Source organism: Musa acuminata, chromosome BXJ1-7 (assembly GCF_036884655.1).
Source record: "Musa acuminata AAA Group cultivar baxijiao chromosome BXJ1-7, Cavendish_Baxijiao_AAA, whole genome shotgun sequence".
Lineage (NCBI taxonomy): Eukaryota > Viridiplantae > Streptophyta > Magnoliopsida > Zingiberales > Musaceae > Musa > Musa acuminata.
The window spans coordinates 38653428-38679033 of record NC_088333.1 but is presented as its reverse complement, the minus strand read 5'-3'; the positions used below and the strand labels follow the sequence as shown (position 1 = coordinate 38679033).

The 25606-nt window shown below is 40.8% G+C and overlaps 5 protein-coding genes across 6 annotated transcripts; all 5 read left to right on the top strand.

Moving 5' to 3' along the window:
* Positions 1-6330: 6330 nt before the first annotated feature.
* Positions 6331-9065, top strand: LOC135679748 (probable jasmonic acid carboxyl methyltransferase 2). Its single transcript, XM_065193731.1, has 5 exons — positions 6331-6453; positions 6546-6956; positions 7039-7311; positions 7381-7471; positions 8983-9065. The coding sequence occupies exons 1-5, from the start codon at positions 6346-6348 to the stop codon at positions 9063-9065; spliced, it is 966 nt and encodes a 321-aa protein (XP_065049803.1). The 5' UTR covers positions 6331-6345.
* A 27-nt stretch (positions 9066-9092) lies between these two features.
* LOC103974466 (anthranilate O-methyltransferase 2-like) lies at positions 9093-13699 on the top strand. Its single transcript, XM_065192791.1, has 4 exons — positions 9093-9222; positions 9321-9728; positions 10014-10277; positions 13111-13699. Exons 1-4 carry the CDS (start codon positions 9142-9144, stop codon positions 13522-13524), a joined length of 1167 nt encoding a protein of 388 aa, XP_065048863.1. The 5' UTR covers positions 9093-9141; the 3' UTR covers positions 13525-13699.
* Positions 13700-14674: 975 nt separating this feature from the next.
* Positions 14675-16264, top strand: LOC135680032 (anthranilate O-methyltransferase 3-like). Its single transcript, XM_065194016.1, has 4 exons — positions 14675-14810; positions 14903-15313; positions 15396-15668; positions 15738-16264. The coding sequence occupies exons 1-4, from the start codon at positions 14703-14705 to the stop codon at positions 16122-16124; spliced, it is 1179 nt and encodes a 392-aa protein (XP_065050088.1). The 5' UTR covers positions 14675-14702; the 3' UTR covers positions 16125-16264.
* Positions 16265-18362: 2098 nt separating this feature from the next.
* On the top strand, positions 18363-21830 carry LOC135680030 (anthranilate O-methyltransferase 2-like). 2 transcript variants are annotated; one of them, XM_065194015.1, is made up of 4 exons: positions 18370-18543; positions 18642-19049; positions 19324-19587; positions 21578-21830. In XM_065194015.1, the coding sequence occupies exons 1-4, from the start codon at positions 18463-18465 to the stop codon at positions 21653-21655; spliced, it is 831 nt and encodes a 276-aa protein (XP_065050087.1). In that variant the 5' UTR covers positions 18370-18462; the 3' UTR covers positions 21656-21830. The 2 variants fall into 2 exon arrangements, with proteins under 2 accessions (XP_065050086.1, XP_065050087.1); XM_065194014.1 differs by lacking the exon at positions 21578-21830 and having other exon boundaries at positions 18363-18543; positions 19324-19767.
* Positions 21831-22769: 939 nt separating this feature from the next.
* LOC135680029 (inactive anthranilate O-methyltransferase 1-like) lies at positions 22770-24322 on the top strand. Its single transcript, XM_065194013.1, has 3 exons — positions 22770-22865; positions 22958-23728; positions 23798-24322. The coding sequence occupies exons 2-3, from the start codon at positions 23675-23677 to the stop codon at positions 24182-24184; spliced, it is 441 nt and encodes a 146-aa protein (XP_065050085.1). The 5' UTR covers positions 22770-22865; positions 22958-23674; the 3' UTR covers positions 24185-24322.
* Positions 24323-25606: the final 1284 nt, after the last annotated feature.

The window sequence follows — 25606 nt, the reverse complement described above, 5'->3', positions numbered from 1 at the left end:
TTGGGTTTATTTTGTAAAGCATAAAAATGATATTTTTCTAACCTTTAAACAATGGAATGCTTTGATTGAGAAGCAAACAGGTAAACATATTAAGCAGCTTCGAATAGATAATGGCATAGAATTTTGTGAAGGTGACTTTGATGAATTCTGCAAAAATGAAGGATTTGTTCGGCATCGCTCTGTTAGGATGACGCCTCAACAAAATGGTGTGGCCGAACGTATGAACAGAACACTCTTGGAGAGAGCAACGTGTATGATCTCAAATGTAAGGCTGACAAATGACTTTTGGGCAGAAGCGATTAATATGGCTTGTTACGTTGTCAACCGCGCTCCTTCTGCAGTACTTAACTTTAAAACTCTGGAGAAAGTTTGGTTAGGTACTCCTTCTGATTACTCTGTTTTAAAATTTTTTGGGTGTCCAACATACATGCATGTAAATGAAGGAAAATTAGAGCCTTGAGCTAAAAAGTGTATTCTTCTTGGGTATGCTTCTGGGGTGAAAGGATACAAATTATTGTGTTCTGATCCCAAATCACTAAAATTTATAATCATTTGAGATGTTACTTTTGATGAATTGTCTATATTATCTTTCAAAGAGGAATCTACTAGTTGTACAAATGATAGTGCGCAGAAGCAGATGGAGCTTGAGATTGGTAATTCAGATTCTTTTAAGTTGAACTCTTCTACTCAAAAAATGCCAATAGATGGTCCCGAATCTACTGATAAAGATGATCTAGAGGAAGAGCAATATTCCATAGTCAAGGATAGACCACTGAGAAATATTCGACCACCACAAAGATATGTAAATTTGGTTGCATATACTTTGTCTGTTACAAAAGAAACAAGTGAAGTTGGTGAGCCTACTTCCTACTTAGATGCAGTTTCTTATGATAATTCCTCAAAGTGGTTGATCACGATGAATGAAGAAATTGAATCTCTCCATCAGAATAGAACTTGGGATATTGTGAAGCCGCCTTCCGGTAAGAAAATTGTTGGATGCAAATGAGATACTATTACTGAGGGAAAAGTCCTTGTTCAGAAAATTTATACGAAGGACAATCCAGTTGATATACTTACGAAGCCTCTTCCGATTTACAAGTTCAAGCAGTGCTTGGACTTTGTTGGTGTTCATTGTTGGTGATTGTCCGTTGGGGCTTTTATGATGAAGGTGGAGCAAATTTGTTGGGACATGCCAAGGTGGAGATTTATTAGTTTGGCAAGTCTCATAGTCCTACATCGGAAAAATCAGGCTTGTTATCTCTTATTGGAACTATAAATAAGGGTCTAGGCTTTGAAGTCAGATGCACCACAAGAAAAACCTAAGTGTTTACTTTGGGTTTAAATCCACACTCAGTTAAATAGTTTGGACTTATAGTTTGAGTTTTTTCTTGTTTTGTATTTTCAAGTGTTTTATGGCCTAAGAACATCTTCGTAAGGCATTTGTAATAGTCTCTCTTTTATAGTAATGATTTGCTCCTCTTTCGATATGAATGTAGGTCAAGGTCAATTGACCGAACCACATAAATCAGGTGTTCTTGATGTTCTTGTCGCTTTTATCTTTTCACTTTATTATTTTTGTTAGATTACTAAAATTACCCTTTTGTCACGGACAAACTTCTAAACAAGGTGTTTGATGTAATGCTTATGTATGTCCGTGTCTTTTGGCATGTTCATGCCTTGTACAGAATGTAAAGGGGCGGCCGAAGGCTTAATAGTCCCATTTTAGTTGGGTTGGTGGCCTCTTTAGGCTTGTAAATAAAGGTTGTGTCATGTGGACACGCTCGAGAGCTTTTCGGTCTGTAATGGACCATTTTACCCTTTGTTGTGCCACTGTTCAGAGCTTGTAATAGTCTGTTTGTAATTTGCATTGTCTATGAAGTGTTTTTCGGAGATGTTTGCTTGTGGATCCCGTTGGAGACGTTCTCTCTAACCCGTTCTCTCTTTTGGTGGTCCTAAGGGACAATGGGAGGCTTCGGGGAGGCTGACCTTTGCGGACGGATGCGCGAGGGTGCCGCACGACTTAGGCAAATCCAGCTAAGTCCGTGTCATATGGTATTAGAGCGGGACAAGCACTCATAGAAACACTTGACATGCAAACGTGGGGGACCTAGTGGGGCTGCATGGAGGGCAGTCAGCACACGCGCGACCGTTTGAGGGAAAACGGGCATGGAGATGTAGGGAAAAGAGTCGCTCAAAGGAGCGGGCATCTGACATTGGCATTCAGTGGAATGGCCAACCCTTCGCGCAAGAGGCACCACGAGAACAGGCAAGCTTGGAAGAATGCGGAGCGCACAAAGGTTGGGATGGCTGAGTTTGAGCTACGGCTCAACGTTGACAACTTTACTTGATGGTGCTCAAGGCAAGCGAGGCGCTTGGCAAAGGACGAGACCATGCAAAGTGGAATGAGTTGCTCAGCGACCGAAAGAGTTGTGCAAAGCTCACAGAGGTGAGGGGAATTGCTAACTCGAAGAATTCGGTACTCATGCATGGGCTTGTATGCGGACGATGGATTGTTCGTGGCCATCCCAAGGCGACCGAGACTCGGCGCTATGGAGCATTGAAACTTTCTCTTCGGCATGCGAAGGATACGTCCGGAGGAGGCTGAAGTGTGCAACGAGTTCAGCATGTTGCTAGGCCTTGAGGGGTGCAGTGGTGGCTGTATTGACGTGGAGGCGCAATCTAGCAAGTGCGTTTGCAGGAGGCAGAACAATGCACAGTTTATTCAGCAGATCGGAGTAGTCCAAGGGGATGGTGGTCTCCGAAACGAAGAGAGATGTTGCTCCAATGGGACAGTTATCCAGGAGGGATAAGTCTCGGCTCTCCAGAGGGAGAATCATGTGAGATGGACTTCACATGTTGAGGAGGAGTACCTCACAAACAACAACTCCACGAAGCTCAATGGACCGAGCAAGCAGCGAGGAGTTGTCACATGATCTCGCTCGAGAGAATGCATGGGTGGATGCATTGTGAGATCAAGTGGGGGAGCGACCTGAAGCAACTTAAATGAAGGCACACTTAGAGTCGATATGGAGATCGGACTCAAGGGAGGGCTGACCCGTGGAATGGTGGGCGCGAGGGCCACCATCGACTCAATGCAAAAATGAGGAGCGGAGCAACTTGGGTGTAACTTGGCGAAGTACCCAAGCCGCATGAAGGGAGCCAGCAGAGAAGTTGGAACATGGAGCAGAAGCACAGTGCTTTCCTTAGACAGAGGTCAAAGACATGAACTCTTGCAAAGGCAAGAGTAGGATCATGTTGTTCCATGGGTCCTTCGTTCTGACGGAGCGGACTCATCTTGCATGGTGCCAAAGACGAAGGGAGCTTCTGGGCACATGCACCTTATCTCGGAGGAGCATTTGATGGAGGAACTAAGGCGACTCAATTTGCGGAGGCGAAGTTGGGTTCAGAAGGCCTTAGCACGGGGCAAGAGGACGCAGAGGCAGGTACTCTTGAAGAATATGCCACAGTGTTGCCATTCGAGTTGCTATGAAGGAAGCGGTGTGCAGCGGAGATTGTGCTGGTAGGGGCAGAGGCCCAGGATCCAGACAATGGTGCACAAATTACAATGAAGTCGGTGGACTTCGGGAGCTACTAGGCGACGGACTATCCTAGAGCGGTGCTTCATCTAGGTGTGACCCAAGAGTGGGTGGATGAAGGTCGATTGCCAAAGGAGCGAACAAAATCGAAGGTGGAGGAGACCCTGCGATGTATTGGCAGAGGCCACACATGGAGGGTTCAAAATTCGAGTTTATTCCACAAGGATCAGAATGCAATGGAGATGTCACCAGGAGGCGACATGGTGCAGCGGATCGTGGTGGAACAGTTCGTGGCAATGCGACACACACGACATAGTCCCGGGAGGGACTAGATCATATGGAGGTATGATCGGGAGCTACTGGGAGCTCCGCTTTGGTGAACAACACGACGGCAAGAAGGGCTATGGATTCAAGGAGTGAAGGCCATGGTACCGCAGAGGCGGGTCTTCCGGGCGTGCACCGAATTTTGCATCGGATGAAAACCTTGGTCATCAGCATATGGGGGCTGGGTTCCACCAAGGGAAAAGTTCGAATGCAAGTACCAGTAAGTCCCATGAGAGGGACTTGATCATGCAGAGGTATGATCGAAGCAGCTGGAGAGTTGGACTGCTCCAGAGCTCATATTCGCTTAAGGGAGCCCGACAAGTCAGAGGACAAGGTCGAGTAAGCGAACGTTGCTACCAAGGAAGCTAAGGAGAACAGAATCGGTGCAAACCCTACAATGTGATGGCAGAGGCCATGCATGGGAGTTGCAGTCTGTCTTTCCATCGACCAAACAGACTGCTTGGAGAACACAGAGGTGTTGAAGCAGGAGGTCGAAAGGGGCGAGGAAGCGACGACAAGTCCAGAGGGACTTAGCTACCCAAAATCAAGCAATCAGTGAGAATGGAGGTGGACTCAGAGGAGTGTCACGAAGGCATATCTACTGATTGTGAAGAAAAGGGATGTAGATGCGAGGCGACGGATAGTAGGGCCATGGGCATGGCAGCGCCATGGTACCATAGAGGCGGGACTTCCGTCAAAGTCATTGATCCCTTGCTCTCACGGAGGGAGAGCGCTTGGTCGTGAAAGGGGCCGAGGAGGTGGAGCATGCAGAGGCAATCTCCAAGTACCGAGACAAGGCTGAAGGGCAGAGGCCAAGAAACTTCGTAAGACCGGTGTCAACAAGTTTCTCATCAAGATAGCCGTAAGTGAAGGACTTCGGGTCATGCAAGAGTGCACGACCAAGGAACGAAGCAGGCAGTACGTGGTGCTGTACCTTTGCTACTTAGTGGAGTAGGCGGCAGGGTTGATGGAGAAGACGGTACAATCCCAGAGGCGACCTCATCTATCAGAGAATTACTCCAAGTTGGGGTGAAAACTTCCTGCATTCCAGAAGTTCAATGGCATTGAGAAGGTGAATCACAGTAGCTAACTCAACGCAAGGAGTGCAAACACTTCAAGTACTTCAGAAGTGTGAGCAAAGAGCAGGCGAAGGCCAGTAACCAGCTCGATGCATGAAGTACAACCTCGAGGAGGCGGGCGAAGTCAAGTAACCTTTGCCTTCTCAACTCTTAAGAGAATGGGCGAAACCGAGTACCCCAGTTCTCTTATCTATCCAGCAGAGGAGCTCTGCACAAGTTCAAAGACCCTTCGAAGATAATGGAAGACAATAGTTGTCAAATCCTCACCAACGGTGATCAGTGCTACTGAGAGTAGATTGTCCGCTTCATTTCCCAACGAAATGCCAATCGAAAGCGGAAGTGATGCGAACCTACTTGGATGTGACAACTAACTGAAAGAAGAGTCAATGAGCAGATTTTGTGGAGGAAGGACCCAAAACTTCAGAAGTTTGCGAGGCGATGCTCGTTAAAGCTCCAACAAGCATCCACCCAGTTCAAGCAGCATGTGGAAATTTTGAGAAACTGGCGCAGTAAGAATGGTCTTTTCCTTCATTTGGTGGATCCGCAGGAATCAACGAGGATCAACACAACTCAGCCAACCCCACACCAGAGTCAGAGTCATTGGCGAGTTGAAGCAGCATGGCGGATCAAAGGTTCGACTACTCAAAAACAGTAGCGGAGAGCAGTTGGGAGCCAGGAGGCGCATTGCAGCTAGAGCAGAAGATTGAAGACTCAGCAAAGGTGAAGAGTTGTAGTGTTCACAAAGGCTTCGACGAGGACGTCGAAGGGATAAGTGGGGGAGAATGTCACGGACAAACTTCTAAACAAGGTGTTTGATGTAATGCTTATGTATGTCCGTGTCTTTTGGCATGTTCATGCCTTGTACAGAATGTAAAGGGGCGGCCGAAGGCTTAATAGTCCCATTTTAGTTGGGTTGGCGGCCTCTTTAGGCTTGTAAATAAAGGTTGTGTCATGTGGACACGCTCGAGAGCTTTTCGGTCTATAATGGACCATTTTACCCTTTGTTGTGCCACTGTTCAGAGCTTGTAATAGTCTGTTTGTAATTTGCATTGTCTATGAAGTGTTTTTCGGAGATGTTTGCTTGTGGATCCCGTTGGAGACGTTCTCTCTAACCCGTTCTCTCTTTTGGTGGTCCTAAGGGACAATGGGAGGCTTCGGGGAGGCTGACCTTTGCGGACGGACGCGCGAGGGTGCCGCACGACTTAGGCAAATCCAGCTAAGTCCGTGTCACTTTGGTAAATTTTCTGGAGCTAACTCTAACAAAAAGTCCTATAAAAGAATCAGGAATAATCAAATTACAAGTAATAAGAACTAATTGTGGTTCTGATTATGGGATAATGAGTCAGTTAAATGCCTTCTTGTAGACCATATATAGTCGTCCTGGCGTGCAAAAAGCTCTGCGTTCCATGCACCATCGTGTTCTTAGGAAAGGCATGAGCATGAGGGTGGAAGAAGTCCTTCACATGGTTGGAGGGGCAGGGGAAACCAGCTATGCCTCCAATTCTAAGTTTCAGGTGGTTCCTCTTGAACTGTTTGTATGAACTTAAAAGCTTATACATACCTAGCATTCACCACATCCGATCATGGTTTGCTGACTGCGTCACAGGAGAAGGCACTTCTCATGACGAAGCCAGTACTGGACGATGCAATAGGAGGGGTTTACAAGTCGCTACACCCTGTGAAGATGGTGGTCGCCGACTTAGGTTGCTCCTCGGGCCCCAACACTTTCGTGGTGATGTCCGAAGTGCTCGACGTCGTCAGCGACCTACGACGAAGTCTGCAGGAACGTCAGGAGCCACCGGAGATCCAGTTCTTCTTAAATGACCTTCCGGGGAACGACTTCAATCACGTTTTCCGGTGTCTGGGCGAGTACAAGAGGAAGGTCGAGCAAGAGAAGGGGAATCTGCTGGTGCCCTACTACGTGGTGGGAGTGCCGGGCTCCTTCTACGGCAGGCTTTTCCCACGTCGGAGCGTCCACTTCGTCCATTGTTCTGGATCTCTCAACTGGCTCTCTCAGGTTGACCTCCTCTTAAACGGTAGTATACGAAGCAGTCGATACTGCTGTCTGATAGCTTATTCTAGCTATCCTGAAACGTCAGGTTCCTCAAGGACTCGACACCGAACGGGGTGCCTCACTCAACAACAAGAACATCTACATTACAGAGACAAGCCCACCGGAGGTTGTGAAAGCATATCAACAGCAATTCCGAAGAGACCTTTCAGAATTTCTCAGGTGTCGGCATGCAGAACTCTGCTACGAAGGCAGACTGGTGATTTCATTTGGAGGCAGGAAAAGTAATTGCCCGACCTACGGACAGATGAGACACCACTGGGGACTCTTAGCTGAGGCCCTGAATGCTTTGGTGTTAGAGGTAAGAAGTAACATCGATTGATGACATCGTGACAACCGATTCATCGAGTTATTTACGTATCAAATCCAGGGAATGATAGAGGAGGACAAACTGGTAACCTTCAATCTGCCACGTTATGCGCCTTCCATGGAAGAAGTGAAGGCAGTCATCCATGGTGATGGTCTGTTCGATGTAGAAGAAGCACAAGCACTAGACATTTCGTCGAACACCCTTTTGAGTGTTGTTGCGAGTTGCACCAAAGAGCGCTGTCCTCCTTGGGCAGTAAACCACCATCTTGTAGACTATATACAGAGTCCGGGGGCTCAAAACTTAGCATTCCAAGCACCACAAGCACTTAGAAGAAGAGAGAGACATCCACTTGATTGCATTCAAGTAGACTAAGATATGTGCCTGCCAGATGACAAGCTTTTGGAAGAGAGAGGCATCCTCACGAGTTCATCTTCATGGATACAGGGACATTTGATGTCCAATAGAGAATGATACCAAGTGTACACAAAATTGGAGTAACTTCAAAAACATAAAAGAATTCCATCTGTGTAGAGCGAATTCTGTACCAGTAGAGGACTGGAGAGAAACTCCCCAATATTTCTGCATGCATCTTGTAGATGCAGCCTTGTCAATATAAATTCTGGAAAAAGAAACAAGGATTTAGCACCAGAAAAATAAAAACATAGCACGGATGACTAGCAATGTTAGTGCTCCCACATGATCATGCATTGACAAAGACTTAAGTTAAAAAGACTCATACAGGAAAGAACAAAAAACCCAGAACATGGTCATAGAAAGTACATCCAAATATGGATACCTTTCTATTGATAAAAGTGAACTGGGATGAACAACCCTGACAGTGAGATCCACCTACCATCCAATTTCCTCCTCGCATTGAAGGCTTTGTGGGCGTCGGTTGTTTGTGGTGCAGACATGTCCGAATATGAAAGGCAATAATTGAAGAGCAATTTAACTATTGCACTAAAGCTTAAAGGATTAGTGTCATGATGTGGAGAATTAAGAATCTAAATCCAGACATAGAGGGCAAAATTGATCAACTGCTTCTCTAAACCTCAAGTTAATCCACGTGTTAGATATAAATCCTATTAGGATAAGATGTTAAATCATTGTTAGTTCTATCTAGAGGATTGACAAAAATGTTTAATGGATTTAGGTGAGAGAGTGTGCTAAGTGATTTTAGACTTAAGTTTGGGTTAAATCAAGAGAAAATAATTTCTTGCATTAATAGAGTTATCGAACCATAATATTACGTTAATTTTTTGATATATTTTTTATTATTAAAACAATCGTTTTCTTTTTGCTTAAAGTTTATTCTACATCCCGGCGACACTTTCAGAAGGACAATCTGTCCCTTCCATCACAGATCAAATTAAAGGGGAACGAAGGAGTGATGAGAGCGTGTTCCCGTTTCTTTCCTAGCTATTAAGATGCCAACGAAGACTGATAACGACGAAGCAGAGCACGCTGAAACAGGAGGAGATGATGTGTTTCTCTGAAGCTGTCTTGGTGGTACCTCCATGCATTCATTTACTATCGTCCAGCCATGCCACCGTCTCCTTTAACTTAGTGCGGACAGTGACATACAAACAACCTTCTTGGTGGTACCTTCGTTCATTCATTTACTATTTTCCATCTCCTTTGACTTTGTTAATACTGTCACAGAAAATGGTGTTTTTGCTGTCTATGTATTCTCCGAAGCAAGTTACAGTTTCTGCACAACCACAGTGGTCCGGTCCTTCTTATAGGCTATTTATAATCATGGTGCTCGGAACTTGGTTTTCAAAGAGAGAGAGAGAGAGAGAGAGAGAGAGAGCGAGAGAGATGGGCAAGATGATAGAAGGAATCCTTCACATGGTCGGAGGAGCTGGGGAAACCAGCTACGCCTCCAATTCAAAGTTTCCGGTAGTGTTGAACACCTCAACTGTTTGCATGAACTTAAACAACTTACACTTTCGTTCGCCTCAGCATATCTGATCACTGGTTTGCCAACTGCGTCCCAGGAGAAGGTACTTCACATGGCGAAGCCAATACTGGAGGAGGCAATAGGAAGGGTTTACACGTCGCTGCTCCCCGAGAGGATGGCGGTGGTCGACTTAGGTTGTTCCTCGGGCCCTACCACTTTGGAGGTGGTCTCCGAGGTGCTCGACGTGATTGGCAAGCTACGGCGGAGCCTGGGACGCCAGGAGATGCCGGAGATCCTGTTCTTCTTGAATGACCTCCCGGGGAATGACTTCAATCACGTCTTCCGGTCTCTGGGAGATTACAAGAGGAAGGTCGAGGAGGAGAAGGGGAATCTGCTGGTGCCATACTACGTCGTGGGAGTTCCAGGCTCCTTCTACGGCAGGCTTTTCCCTAGTCAAAGTGTCCACTTCTTCAACGCTTCCAGCTGTCTCAACTGGCTCTCTCAGGTTGCCTTCCTCTTAATAATGACAATTGCTACACTATTATTATCTGAATTCAACTTCTTTTTTTTTTTTTTGTTTATTTGCATTCTTTACATTCTTAAAGCGGCTATGATTGCTACGGTTAATTAACTACCGATAACTAAACAAATTCTCTGAAATGCTCAGTCAGTTCATCAGCATGCATGGTTAACCTCATAACGAAAAGGAAGACTGCTTGAAACGTCACACAAAACATATGTTGCTTTTTGTTTGCTAAGGCAAACTTACTTTTAATTCTGAAAATATCAGGTTCCTGAAGGTGAACAGGGAGTTCTACTCAACAATAAGAACATCTATGTTGCAGAGACAAGCCCACTGGAAGTTGTGAAAGCATATCAAGACCAACGCCAAAGAGATTTGTCAGAGTTCCTTCGGTGCCGTCATGCAGAACTAACCTACGGAGCAAGAATGGTATTGTCATTTGTAGGAAGGAAAGGGAGTTATCCACCCTCGGGAGACATGGGACACCTTTTCGGCCTGTTAGCCGAAGCCCTGAGTGCTTTGGTGTCACAGGTACCTTTCTCTTCTTTCATACGTAGTTGTTAATATCCTTCCTAGATTCATGTTTATTGCATGGTCTACTCTTCTTTATCTTACAGCAAAGTTGAATATGGTAAAACACAAAAAGGCAAATAAAAGGGTTTCATTTCAGGAGAGATGTTTATGTTGATTTTTTTACAAAACTTTAGAAAGACAAGAATAGTATAAGTAACTAGAAGTATTTTTAATATGTAGTATTTTGGATTGATCTAAGAACATCTATTTATATTGATTAAAAGATATGGTACAAGTTTTTTAGTATAATAAAAAAAATCTATCATATCTTAATAAATCTTTTCATCCTAATCTATTTATTTGAATCTAAATTTTTATCTAATTCTAACTATTTGAATTAATCTTAACACACCCCCTTAATTTAAATAGTTGAAACTTGAAGTTGTCTTCGCAATAAAATTTATCTTTCACTAAAGCTTTTATAAAGATATTGGCAAACTGATCTTCGGTGTTGCATCCATTATTTTTGCATCTTTAACATTCTTTAAAGTCTTTAATGATTATTCATCTTTATTTTCCTAAGAAAGCTCGTTAGAATCACTATTGTCTTTTATGTTTGAGACTTTTTAGCTTATTATCCTTTTAATTGTTCATTAACAAAAACTTTCTTTAAAGCTGTTATCATCATCTTCATCACTGCTAGTGCATTCCTTTTTTATAGTCTTTGTAACCAATGGTAAATGACACAGAATTTGAAACTTTTTGCTTCTTGAATTATGACTCATCATCGCTCTCATTAAAACTTTCATCAACTTTAGTCTAGTTCTAACGTATCTTCTTATCAGTTTGAATCATACAAGATTTGTCATACGAGATAGTTCATATAAACCCACAAAAATTCAGATGATCATAGTTTTTATGTCAAAATGTCGACAGTATATAAAGAAAAATCCAAAAATAATAATGGAAACACTTTATCTTTTATCATCCTCATAGTTGCTATCAATTTTTTAATTTTTTTTAATCATAAATTAAGTATTTTTCATCATAAAAAAAACACAATATTCTAGTTGCGCTATACAAATGTGATTTTGTTTTAAACCAAGAATAAACATTACATCATTAATAATTTTTTTATCAAATTTGGTGTTTATAATAATTGCTCATTTTCCTTCCACTTGAACCTTACTGTCATTTCTCATCTACACTATAGATTTAATTGAATCATCAAATCTTTAAAACAAACTTTTGTCCCCTATCATATGATTACTGCATCCATCATCCAAAAACCAAACAAATTTAGAATATTTTTTGTAACATGTTATAAAGAAAATATTTTCTTAATCTCTTCTTTTATCATTATTTTTTTATAATAATTTATTTATTTTTTGTTCTAACAATCTTTTTCAAGATGGTCATATTTTTACATTAAGAGTAGAGAGGAACATTTAAATTTTTATTTTTGTACCAATAATTTTTTCAATATGTCTAATTTTTTTACAACAAAAACATCTATGGGTTTCTTTGTTACCTTTGTTCAAGTTCCTCCGACCCTCATTTAATTGATCATGACCTCTGCTATTCTGATCTCTCCCTTGAGATGTGACTTTTGAATTTTTCTTTAATCATTCTTCTGATCTATCTTTATTTGAAGAGAATGTTCTAAAGTTTCATCTAAAGCTCTATTCATATTTTGTTCATGAATTAAAGGAGAGCACATTAATTCATCAATAGATAATGTACTTTCATCTTTATATTCTTCTATACCAGTAGAAATCATATCAAATTTTGGAGATAAGCTTCATATAACTTTTTTTACTACAATTTGATCTTTTAGATTTTTACCATAATATCTCATTTGATTTATAATAGAAGATATTTCATTGTAAGAGTTTCGAATTCATGTCAAAGAATTTAAAGTTTTAAAATTTTTACCTTGTCCGTGCCTCGAAATATACTTTTTAATATTTTTTAGGCTTCTAATGATTGATGCCATCATGATTAAGGGAAATAGGAAATTATCTATTATTTATTACAGCATGTAGAGGGCTATAATAGCCCAATTCCAAATTCCACCAATCCTTATGAGATAAATAATGTTTTCATCTTAATAGCCCAAAATTGATAATGAGCATATTTGAATATAGAGAGAAGTTGATTAGGAACACTTCAATGCTTGTCATCTTTTTTTTTTTTTTTTCTGGATCTAGTAGCTTTTCCTTCTTTTTTAATCGATATACTTCTATTGATTTTTTCTATAGGACTTCAATGAGAAAGGAAAAAGAATAGTAGAAGGAACTATGAGTAATTTCAATATGCAGTACTTTAGATTGATCCAAGAGCACATATTTATATTAACTAAAAGATAAAATACAAGTTCAAAAAAAAAATATATATATATATATATATATCATACCTCAATAAATCTTTTTATCCTAATCTATATATTTAAATCTAATTTTTTTCATTTATTTTATCTAATTCTAACTATTTAAATTAATCTTAACAGTTTAAATCCATCATCCTCCAATATTACCTGTTAATTAGAGATGATAGGATGTGGGGGAGGCGGAGAATCAAATATTTACATCATCACAAGTAGTAGTAGAACGGGGAAGAAAGAGGAAAATAAACAACATTGCACCCTTTGTTGCTCATAAAAATTTAGTGGACTTAGATCGATATGGTCAGAAGCATGGCCATGCCATGCTCCAGCAGAAACAAGAAAGAGAACATAGTTGAAGTGTAAAGAAATAAATAGTGAGCAAACACAAGCCCAAAGAAATAAATTGGAGGGAATGCACTTTAACCTTTCATACCCTCTTGATGGTTTGGCGACATTATTGTCCAGGGAATCATAGAGGAGGACAAACTGGTGACCTTCAATTTGCCGTATTATGCACCTTCCATGGAAGAAGTAAAGGCAGTGATCCATAGGGAAGACCTGTTTGAGTTAGAACAAGCACAGATCTTTGAGGTTAATTGGGACCCGTTTGATGACTCGGATGATGATTCCGCTGCATTCGACAGTATAGAAAGCGGAAAGAACGTCGTAGGATATATGAGAGCAGCGTTTCAACCCTTGATTGCAGAGCATTTCGGGGATGCCATACTGGATGAGTTATTCTCTATATATGCAGCCAATATCTCCAGGCATCTCCTTCAACAGAAAAGTAAGCACTACCAATTTGTCATTTCCTTGAAGAAGAAGAAGGAGGAGGAGGAGGAGGAGGCTGACGTCGATGCTGCTGCTGCTGCTTGGTGAATCTGCAATGCCATGGGAGCAACAGTTGTGACTCAATTACTTTTTATCAGCATGTGTTCAACTCTTTCCAATAGACGTTATAATTGAGCTTATGTAAATCCATAATATTCTTCGTGAGATAGACTGCATTATTATTTTATGAAAATAAAATCAAATCGTGTGACTATCTTTAACAGTTCATTGGGTACTGATATTTCAGTTATTAAGAAACACATATCTATCTCTCTCTTTTCTATCACAATTTAGTTTGTTATATCCTCTTGTGCATATGATCACATTAAATGATATACAAATATGATCTAAGCTTTAAGTTGGGAGGTGCTACCTTCATGGAAGGACTGGGATCACTGAAATGTACATCTACTGTCTTGTTGCTAGCTGTAGTACACGATCAACACCAAAAAGTGCACAAGTCCGCTCATCTTCGACTTGGCATCCCATTAGGGTTTCCTGTAACCTGTGCTGACGAGACGACAGCGGAGCCTCGATTGAATTTTAGCGAGTCACTGACAAGGAAGGCTGGCTATGGAGTCTGAGAGCTAAGTAACCTGAAAGCTTCTCGAAAGCAAACTTAAAGACGTGGTTGACTGCCACAATACGATCATAAACGTCTTGCTTTGCTGGTCGTAGGCTCCGTTGCAACGATGCTACCGATCAGTGGAGGATGTTGCTCCACCGCAGCATTCTTAAAAGTCCAGGGTTGGAATCGATGTGTGTTTCTGACCTATTAAGCAAGGTCTTCAGAGTCGGGTTAACCACGGTATTCGTGCAATAATGCTACCGATCGGTGGAGGATGTTGCTCCACCGCAGCATTCTAAAAGTCTAGGGTTGAAATTGGTATGTGTTTCTGATCTCTGACCAAGCAAGCAAGCTCTTCAGAGACGGGCTAACCACGTTACTCTTCCTCTCTAATGTCCTTTTATTCTTTATCTACATTGGTGATGCTACGGTGGTTATATTTCCCTCGAAGAATGTCTGCACAACCACGTCATCAGTGACATATGTCTTTGACTATGAGATAGATGATGAACAGAAAAGTCCTATAAAAGAATCAGGAATAATCAAATTACAAGTAATAAGAACTAATTGTGGTTCTGATTATGGGATAATGAGCTAGTTAAATGCCTTCTTGTAGACCATATATAGTCGTCCTGGCGTGCAAAAAGCTCTGCGTTCCATGCACCATCGTGTTCTTAGGAAAGGCATGAGCATGAGGGTGGAAGAAGTCCTTCACATGGTTGGAGGGGTTGGGGAAACCAGCTATGCCTCCAATTCTAAGTTTCAGGTGGTTCCTCTTGAACTGTTTGCATGAACTTAAAAGCTTATACTTACGTAGCATTCACCATATCCGATCATGGTTTGCTGACTGCGTCACAGGAGAAGGCACTTCTCATGACGAAGCCAGTACTGGACGATGCAATAGGAGGGGTTTACAAGTCGCTACACCCTGTGAAGATGGTGGTCGCCGACTTAGGTTGCTCCTCGGGCCCCAACACTTTCGTGGTGATGTCCGAAGTGCTCGACGTCGTCAGCGACCTACGACGAAGTCTGCAGGAACGTCAGGAGCCACCGGAGATCCAGTTCTTCTTAAATGACCTTCCGGGGAACGACTTCAATCACGTTTTCCGGTGTCTGGGCGAGTACAAGAGGAAGGTCGAGCAAGAGAAGGGGAATCTGCTGGTGCCCTACTACGTGGTGGGAGTGCCGGGCTCCTTCTACAGCAGGCTTTTCCCACGTCGGAGCGTCCACTTCTTCCACTGTTCTGGATCTCTCAATTGGCTCTCTCAGGTTGACCTCCTCTTAAACGGTAGTATACAAAGCAGTCGATACTGCTGTCTGATAGCTCATTCTAGCTATCCTGAAACGTCAGGTTCCTCAAGGACTCGACACCGAACGGGGTGCTTCACTCAACAACAAGAACATCTACATTACAGAGACAAGCCCACCGGAGGTTGTGAAAGCATATCAACAACAATTCCGAAGAGACCTTTCAGAATTTCTCAGGTGTCGGTATGCAGAACTCAGCTACGAAGGTAGACTGGTGATTTCATTTGGAGGCAGGAAAAGTAATTGCCCGACCTACGGACAGATGAGACACCTCTGGGGACTCTTAGCTGAGGCCCTGAATGCTTTGGTGTTAGAGGTAAGAAGTAACATCGATTGATGACATCGTGACAACTGATTCATCGAGTTATTTACGTATCAAATCCAGGGAATGGTAGAGGAGGACAAACTGGTAACCTTCAATCTGCCACGTTATGCGCCTTCCATGGAAGAAGTGAAGGCAGTGATCCATGGTGATGGTCTGTTCGATGTAGAAGACGCACAAGTTTTCGAGGCTAATTGGGACGCGTTCGACGACTCAGATGATGATTCTGCTGCATTCGACAGTGATCTAAGCGGCAAAAACGTGGCAAAATACGTAAGAGCAGCGGTGCAACCATTGATTTCGGAGCAATTCGGCGACGCCATTCTCGATGAGCTGTTCGCTAGATATGCAGCAAATGTTTCGAGGCACCTCCTTCAGCAGAAAACTAAGCATAGCGTGTTTGTCATTTCCTTGAAGAAAAAGAATGAAAGCCATCTCACTGCTGCTTGATGGACTTGCAATGTGCGTTCGACTCCATACTATTATGTTGCACTGTATACATCGAAACCTAAGTCTTAGATTTAGTTGCTTGTGTTCTTTATGCTTCTTACTAGTGTTTTTTAACAAGGTTATCAAGCCATCAACCCTTATACTTCTATTACACAACTAGGAAAGTGAAAAATGAGGGAGTAATCAATTATTCATCCATCAATCTCAATTTATACACATGTAATGTATCTCATTTTTCTTCAGTGGGTCAGATATATATATATATATATATATATATATATATATATATATATATATATATATATATAATGTAATTCCTGTTGAATATCAAATTTGTTCTATGGTTCGGGATGGATATTATATTGAAAATTTTGTTTAATATCTGATATCACATTGTATCTATCCATCGATCCATTCTCGCTCTAGTGATCCCAAAATGTCAGGTTCCTCAAGGACTTGACACTGAACACGGAGTCTCACTCAACAAAAAGAAGGTCTACATTGCAGAAACAAGCCCACCGGAGTGTCATAAAAGCATATATCAAGATCAATTCCAAAGAGATCAACTCGAGATTTGCAGCTAATGTTTCGAGGTATCTCCTCAAAGAGAAAACTAAGCAGAACGTATTTGCCATTTCTTGAAGAAAAAGGATGACAGCCATTTTGCTGCTGTTTGATGTTCGACTCCGTCCTTTGCGTCGCAATAGGAACACTAGACATTTCGTCGAACACCCTTTTGAGTGTCGTTGCGAGTTGCACCAAAGAGCGCTGTCCTCCTTGGGCAGTAAACCACCATCTTGTAGACTATATACAGAGTCCGGGGGCTCAAAACTTAGCATTCCAAGCACCACAAGCACTTAGAAGAAGAGAGAGACATCCACTTGATTGCATTCAAGTAGACTAAGATATGTGCCTGTCAGATGACAAGCTTTTGGAAGAGAGAGACATCCTCACGAGTTCATCTTCATGGATACAGGGACATTTGATGTCCAATAGAGCATGATACCAAGTGTACACAAAATTGGAGTAACTTCAAAAACATAAAAGAATTCCATCTGCGTAGAGCGAATTCTGTACCAGTGGAGGACTGGAGAGAAACTCCCCAATATATCTGCATGCATCTTGTAGATGAAGCCTTGTCAATATAAATTCTGGAAAAAGAAACAAGGATTTAGCACCAGAAAAATAAAAACATAGCACGGATGACTAGCAATGTTAGTGCTCCCACATGATCATGCATTGACAAAGACTTATGTTAAAAAGACTCATACAGGAAAGAACAAAAAACCCAGAACATGGTCATAGAAAGTACATCCAAATATGGATACCTTTCTATTGATAAAAGTGAACTGGGATGAACAACCCTGACAGTGAGATCCACCTACCATCCAATTTCCTCCTCGCATTGAAGGCTTTGTGGGCGTCGGTTGTTTGTGGTGCAGACATGTCCGAATATGAAAGGCAATAATTGAAGAGCAATTTAACTATTGCACTAAAGCTTAAAGGATTAGTGTCATGATGTGGAGAATTAAGAATCTAAATCCAGACATAGAGGGCAAAATTGATTTACTGCTTCTCTAAACCTCAAGTTAATCCACGTGTTAGATATAAATCCTATTAGGATAAGATGTTAAATCATTGTTAGTTCTATCTAGAGGATTGACAAAAATGTTTAATGGATTTAGGTGAGAGAGTGTGCTAAGTGATTTTAGACTTAAGTTTGGGTTAAATCAAGAGAAAATAATTTCTTGCATTAATAGAGTTATCGAACCATAATATTACGTTAATTTTTTGATATATTTTTTTATTATTAAAACTATCGTTTTCTTTTTGCTTAAAGTTTATTCTACATCCCGGCGACACTTTCAGAAGGACAATCTGTCCCTTCCATCACAGATCAAATTAAAGGGGAACGAAGGAGTGATGAGAGCGTGTTCCCGTTTCTTTCCTAGCTATTAAGATGCCAACGAAGACTGATAACGACGAAGCAGAGCACGCTGAAACAGGAGGAGATGATGTGTTTCTCTGAAGCTGTCTTGGTGGTACCTCCATGCATTCATTTACTATCGTCCAGCCATGCCACCGTCTCCTTTAACTTAGTGCGGACAGTGACATACAAACAACCTTCTTGGCGGTACCTTCGTTCATTCATTTACTATTTTCCATCTCCTTTGACTTTGTTAATACTGTCACAGAAAATGGTGTTTTTGCTGTCTATGTATTCTCCGAAGCAAGTTACAGTTTCTGCACAACCACAGTGGTCCGGTCCTTCTTATAGGCTATTTATAATCATGGTGCTCGGAACTTGGTTTTCAAAGAGAGAGAGAGAGAGAGAGAGATGGGCAAGATGATAGAAGGAATCCTTCACATGGTCGGAGGAGCTGGGGAAACCAGCTACGCCTCCAATTCAAAGTTTCCGGTAGTGTTGAACACCTCAACTGTTTGCATGAACTTAAACAATTTACACTTGCGTTGGCCTCAGCATATCTGATCACTGGTTTGCCAACTGCGTCCCAGGAGAAGGTACTTCACATGGCGAAGCCAATACTGGAGGAGGCAATAGGAAGGGTTTACACGTCGCTGCTCCCCGAGAGGATGGCGGTGGTCGACTTAGGTTGTTCCTCGGGCTCTACCACTTTGGAGGTGGTCTCCGAGGTGCTCGACGTGATTGGCAAGCTACGGCGGAGCCTGGGACGCCAGGAGATGCCGGAGATCCTGTTCTTCTTGAATGACCTCCCGGGGAATGACTTCAATCACGTCTTCCGGTCTCTGGGAGATTACAAGAGGAAGGTCGAGGAGGAGAAGGGGAATCTGCTGGTGCCATACTACGTCGTGGGAGTTCCAGGCTCCTTCTACGGCAGGCTTTTCCCTAGTCAAAGTGTCCACTTCTTCAACGCTTCCAGCTGTCTCAACTGGCTCTCTCAGGTTGCCTTCCTCTTAATAATGACAATTGCTACACTATTATTATCTGAATTCAACTTTTTTTTTTGCTTATTTTCATTCTTTACATTCTTAAAGCGGCTATGATTGCTACGGTTAATTAACTACCGATAACTAAACAAATTCTCTGAAATGCTCAGTCAGTTCATCAGCATGGTTAACCTCATAACGAAAAGGAAGACTGCTTGAAACTTCACACAAAACATAAGTTACTTTTTGTTTGCTAAGGCAAACTTACTTTTAATTCTGAAAATATCAGGTTCCTGAAGGTGAACAGGGAGTTCTACTCAACAATAAGAACATCTATGTTGCAGAGACAAGCCCACTGGAAGTTGTGAAAGCATATCAAGACCAACGCCAAAGAGACTTGTCAGAGTTCCTTCGGTGCCGTCATGCAGAACTAAGCTACGGAGCAAGAATGGTATTGTCATTTGTAGGAAGGAAACGGAGTTATCCACCCTGGGGAGACATGGGATACCTTTTCGGCCTGTTAGCCGAAGCCCTGAGTGCTTTGGTGTCACAGGTACCTTTCTCTTCTTTTCTTCTTCTTCACGTAGTTGTTAGTATCCTTCCTAGATTCATGTTTATTGCATGGTCTACTCTTCTTTATCTTACAGCAAAGTTGAATATGGTAAAACACAAAAAGGAAAATAAAAGGGTTTCATTTCAGGAGATATGTTTATGTTGACTTTTTTACAAAACTTTAGAAAGAAAAGAATAGTATAAGAAACTAGAAGTATTTTTAATATGTAGTATTTTGGATTGATCTAAGAACATCTATTTATATTGATTAAAAGATATAGTACAAGTTTTTTAGTATAATAAAAAAAATTATCATATCTCAATAAATCTTTTCATCCTAATCTATTTATTTAAATCTAAATTTTTATCTTTTATTTTATCTAATTCTAACTATTTGAATTAATATTAATACACCCCCTTAATTTAAATAGATGAAACTTGAAGCTGTCTTCGTAATAAAATTTATCTTTCACTAAAGCTTTTGTAAAGATATTGGCAAATTGATCTTCAGTATTGCATCCATTATTTTTGCATCTTTAACATTCTTTAAAGTCTTTAATGATTATTCATCTTTACTTTCAGCTCGTTAGAATCACTATTGTCTTTTGATGTTTGAAACTTTTTAGCTTATTGTCCTTTTAATTGTTCATTAGCAAAAACTTTCTTTAAAGCTCTTATCATCATCTTCATCACTGCTAGTGCATTCCTTTTTTATAGTCTTTGTAATAGGTTTACCAATGGTAAATAACACAGAATTTGAAACTTTTTGCTTCTTGAATTGTGACTCATCATCGCTCTCATTAAAACTTTTATCAACTTTAGTCTAGTTCTAACTATCTTCTTATCAGTTTGAATCATACAAGATTTGTCATATGAGATAGTTCATATAAACCCGCAAAAATTCAGATGATCATAGTTGTCAAAATGTCGATTCATCAGTATGTAAGGAAAAATCCAAAAATAATAATGGAAACACTAAATTTATCTTTTATCATCCTCATAGTTGCTATCAAATTTTTAATTTTTTTTTATCATAAATTAAGTATTTTTCATCATAAAAAAAACATAATATTCTAGTTGCCCTATACTAATGAGATTTTGTTTTAAACCAAGAATAAACATTACATCATTAATAATTTTTTTATCAAATTTGGTGTTTACAATAATTGCTCCTTTTCCTTCCATTTGAACCTTACTGTCATTTCTCATTTGCAATATAGATTTAATTGAATCATCAAATCTTTAAAACAAACTTTTGTCCCCTATCATATGATTACTGCATCCATCATCCAAAAACCAAACAAATCTAGAATATTTTTCGTAAGATGTTATAAAGAAAATATTTTCTTAATCTCTTTTTTTATCATTATTTTTTTATAATAATTTATTTATTTTTTGTTCTAACAATCTTTTTCAAGATGACCATATTTTTACATTAAGAGTAGAGAGGAACATTTAAATTTTTATTTTTGTACCAATAATTTTTTCAATATGTCTAATTTTTTTACAACAAAAACATCTATGGGTTTCTTTGTTACCTTTGTTCAAGTTCCTCCGACCCTCATTTAATTGATCATGACCTCTGCTATTTTGATCTCTCCCTTGAGATGTGACTTTTGAATTTTTCTTTAATCATTCTTCTGATCTATCTTTATTTGAAGAGAATGTTCTAAAGTTTCATCTAAAGCTCTATTGTTCATGAATTAAAGGAGAGCCCATTAATTCATCAATAGATAATGTACTTTCATCTTTATCTTCTTCAGTAGAAATCATATCAAATTTTGGAGATAAGTTTCATATAACTTTTTTTACTACAATTTGATCTTTTAGATTTTTACCATAATATCTCATTTGATTTACAATAGAAGATATTTCATCGTAAGAGTTTCAAATTCATGTCAAAGAATTTAAAGTTTTAAATTTTTTAAATTTAAAGTTTTAAATTCATGTCAAAGAAAAGCAAGCACTACCAATTTGTCATTTCCTTGAAGAAGAAGAAGAAGAAGAAGAAGAAGGAGGAGGAGGAGGAGGAGGCTGACGGCGATGCTGCTGCTGCTGCTGCTTGGTGAATCTGCAATGCCATGGGAGCAACAGTTGTGACTCAATTACTTTTTATCAGCATGTGTTCAACTCTTTCCAATAGACGTTATAATTGAGCTTATGTAAATCCATAATATTCTTCGTGAGATAGACTGCATTATTATTTTATGAAAATAAAATCAAATCGTGTGACTATCTTTAACAGTTCATTGGGTACTGATATTTCAGTTATTAAGAAACACATATTTATCTCTTTCTTTTCTATCACAATTTAGTTTGTTATATCCTATTGTGTATATGATCGCATTAAATGATATACAAATATGATCTAAGCTTTAAGCTGGGAGGTGCTACCGTCACGGAAGGACCCGGATCACTGAAATGTACATCTACTGTCTTGTTGCTAGCTGTAGTACACGATGAACACCAAAAAGTGCACAAGTCCGCTCATCTTCGACTTGCATCCCATTAGGGTTTCCTGTAACCTGTGCTGACGACACGACAGCGGAGCCTGGATTGAATTTTAGCGAGTCACTGACAAGGCTGGCTGGCTATGGATCATAAACGTCTCGAAAGCAAACTTAAAGAGGTGGTTGACCGCCACAATACGATCATAAACGTCTTGTTTTGCTGATCGTAGGCTCCGTTGCAACAATGCTACCGATCAGTGGAGGATGTTGCTCCACCGCAGCATTCTTAAAAGTCCAGGGTTGGAATCGGTGTGTGATTCTGACCTATTAAGCAAGGTCTTCAGAGACGGGTTAACCACGGTATTCGTGCAATAATGCTACCGATCGGTGGAGGATGTTGCTCCACTGCAGCATTCTAAAAGTCTAGGGTTGAAATTGGTATGTCTTTCTGACCTCTGACCTACCAAGCAAGCTCTTCAGAGACGGGCTAACCACGGTACTCCTCCTCTCGAAGAATATCTGCACAACCACATCATCAGTGACATATGTCTTTGACTATGAGATAGATGATGAACAGAAAAGTCCTATAAAAGAATCAGGAATAATCAAATTACAAGTAATAAGAACTAATTGTGGTTCTGATTATGGGATAATGAGCCAGTTAAATGCCTTCTTGTAGACCATATATAGTCGTCCTGCCGTGCAAAAAGCTCTGCGTTCCATGCACCATCGTGTTCTTAGGAAAGGCATGAGCATGAGGGTGGAAGAAGTCCTTCACATGGTTGGAGGGGCTGGGGAAACCAGCTATGCCTCCAATTCTAAGTTTCAGGTGGTTCCTCTTGAACTGTTTGCATGAACTTAAAAGCTTATACTTACGTAGCATTCACCATATCCGATCATGGTTTGCTGACTGCGTCACAGGAGAAGGCACTTCTCTTGACGAAGCCAGTGCTGGACGATGCAATAGGAGGGGTTTACAAGTCGCTACACCCTGCGAAGATGGTGGTCGCCGACTTAGGTTGCTCCTCGGGCTCCAACACTTTCGTGGTGATGTCCGAGGTGCTCCACGTCGTCGGCGACCTACGACGAAGTCTGCAGGAACGTCAGGAGCCACCGGACCGGAGATCCAGTTCTTCTTAAATGACCTTCCGAGGAACGACTTCAATCACGTTTTCCGGTCTCTGGGCGAGTACAAGAGGAAGGTCGAGCAAGAGAAGGGGAATCTGCTGGTGCCCTACTACGTGGTGGGAGTGCCGGGCTCCTTCTACGGCAGGCTTTTCCCACGTCGGAGCGTCCACTTCTTCCACTGTTCTGGATCTCTCAACTGGCTCTCTCAGGTTGACCTCCTCTTAAACGGTAGTATTCAAAGCAGTCGATACTGCTGTCTGATAGCTCATTCTAGCTATCCTGAAACGTCAGGTTCCTCAAGGACTCGACACCGAACGGAGTGCCTCACTCAACAACAAGAACATCTACATTACAGAGACAAGCCCACCGGAGGTTGTGACAGCATATCAACAACAATTCCGACGAGACCTTTCAGAATTTCTCAGGTGTCGGTATGCAGAACTCAGCTACGAAGGCAGACTGGTGATTTCATTTGGAGGCAGGAAAAGTAATTGCCCGACCTACGGACAGATGAGACACCTCTGGGGACTCTTAGCTGAGGCCCTGAATGCCTTGGTGTTAGAGGTAAGAAGTAACATCGATTGATGACATCGTGACAACTGATTCATCGAGTTATTTACGTATCAAATCCAGGGAATGATAGAGGAGGACAAACTGGTAACCTTCAATCTGCCACGTTATTCGCCTTCCATGGAAGAAGTGAAGGCAGTGATCCATGGTGATGGTCTGCTCGATGTAGAAGAAGCACAAGTTTTCGAGGCTAATTGGGACGCGTTCGACGATTCGGACGATGATTCTGCTGCATTCGACAGTGATCTAAGCGGCAAAAACGTGGCGAAATACGTAAGAGCAGCGGTGCAACCATTGATTTCGGAGCAATTCGGCGACGCCATTCTCGATGAACTGTTCGCTAGATATGCTGCAAATGTTTCGAGGCACCTCCTTCAGCAGAAAACTAAGCATAGCGTGTTTGTCATTTCCTTGAAGAAAAAGAATGAAAGCCATCTCGCTGCTGGTTGATGGACGGACTTGCAATGTGCGTTCGACTCCAAACTATTATGTTGCACTGTATACATCGAAACCTAAGTCTTGTAACTCGTAATATGCCATGTGAACAGCATGCCTTTAGCATCGAATTCTATTAAGGAAGTTGCTTCAGTTGGTGTGCGAGTCTCCTTGCAATCCCAGCAGGAATTCTATTAAGGAGGGCTACATCCTTAGGATGATTGACTCAATCCGGGTGTTGGATTGTTGAGCTAGCTGCATTTGGTCTTCTGGCTTGAGATTGAGCTCAATTTAAGTTTATCAAGATTGAGATTGAATCGAAGTTCAAGTCAAAGTCAAGTTAAGTTGACTTGGACTTCCATTGGAATTTGGTTTGAGTTAAACTTGGGTAAGAATCTGATCCTTGGTTTCGAACTCTAGCTTGATCCTGGTTTAGTTGGATCAAGATCGAATTTGAGTTTCACTTAAACTCCAATTGAATCGTACTAACATCCGATTGAAACTCAGTTGAGTCATACTAATATCTGATTGATATGAAATGTCACTCTCTAGGATTGGTGAGAGAAAATATATAAATTTTTTAGAGTCTATATTGTTGGTATATAAAAGAATTTGTGCTTGAGTGAAAACAAAGATTTTGTAATTAATCTCATACGATAATAACTTAATTTTTCCTTTGTGAATATAAAAAGGAAGCATCGAACCACATTATTCTTATTTTGACTTTTTTTGTATATCTTTTGGTAAATGATTTCTTTATTTATATATATTTTGGTTTTCGAAGTCCTTATTTATAGTGGGTGATATGGTTGAATGTTATGTTCTGCTCCTTGGTTAAATGGAGCGAAATAAGTATATTATTGCAAGTGAAGCTGATTGATTGAAGTGGTATGAACATGTTTTGCACCTGGTGAGATATCATAATTTCTCTGTCTTGAAATAAGATGCCACTAAACAAAGATGTATATATATATCAATATCAAGCATCACTTTCTATTGACTTCTTTTCCTCCTTGATATTTAGAATGATTTCTATAGGTCTCTTATCTAGAGCTTTGTTACAGATAACTATGATGGTCGATTTTGGAGTGATGATACAAGAAGTAGATCACCACAAGTTGGATGATTTACTAGGATTCTTTGGTCATGAATAGATAGGATGAAATTGAAAATATTAAATTTGTATCATAATTGGAACACTGTGTGCTGGTCAACAAGCAGATGTGGTTAAGCGAGGTGCTTTAACTCCTGACAGTAATGCTCTAAAGCAAGAGAACATAACTAGCCCATCTGAGAAACCAAAATCAGGCCGTGATCACTTCAGAATTCGACAGGATTCCTTGTCTCATAAACGTAATGCTCTCAAGTTGCGTAGAGAAGGAAAGATAGATGAATCAGAGGCTGAACTTGAATTAGCAAAGGCTTTAGAAAAACAAT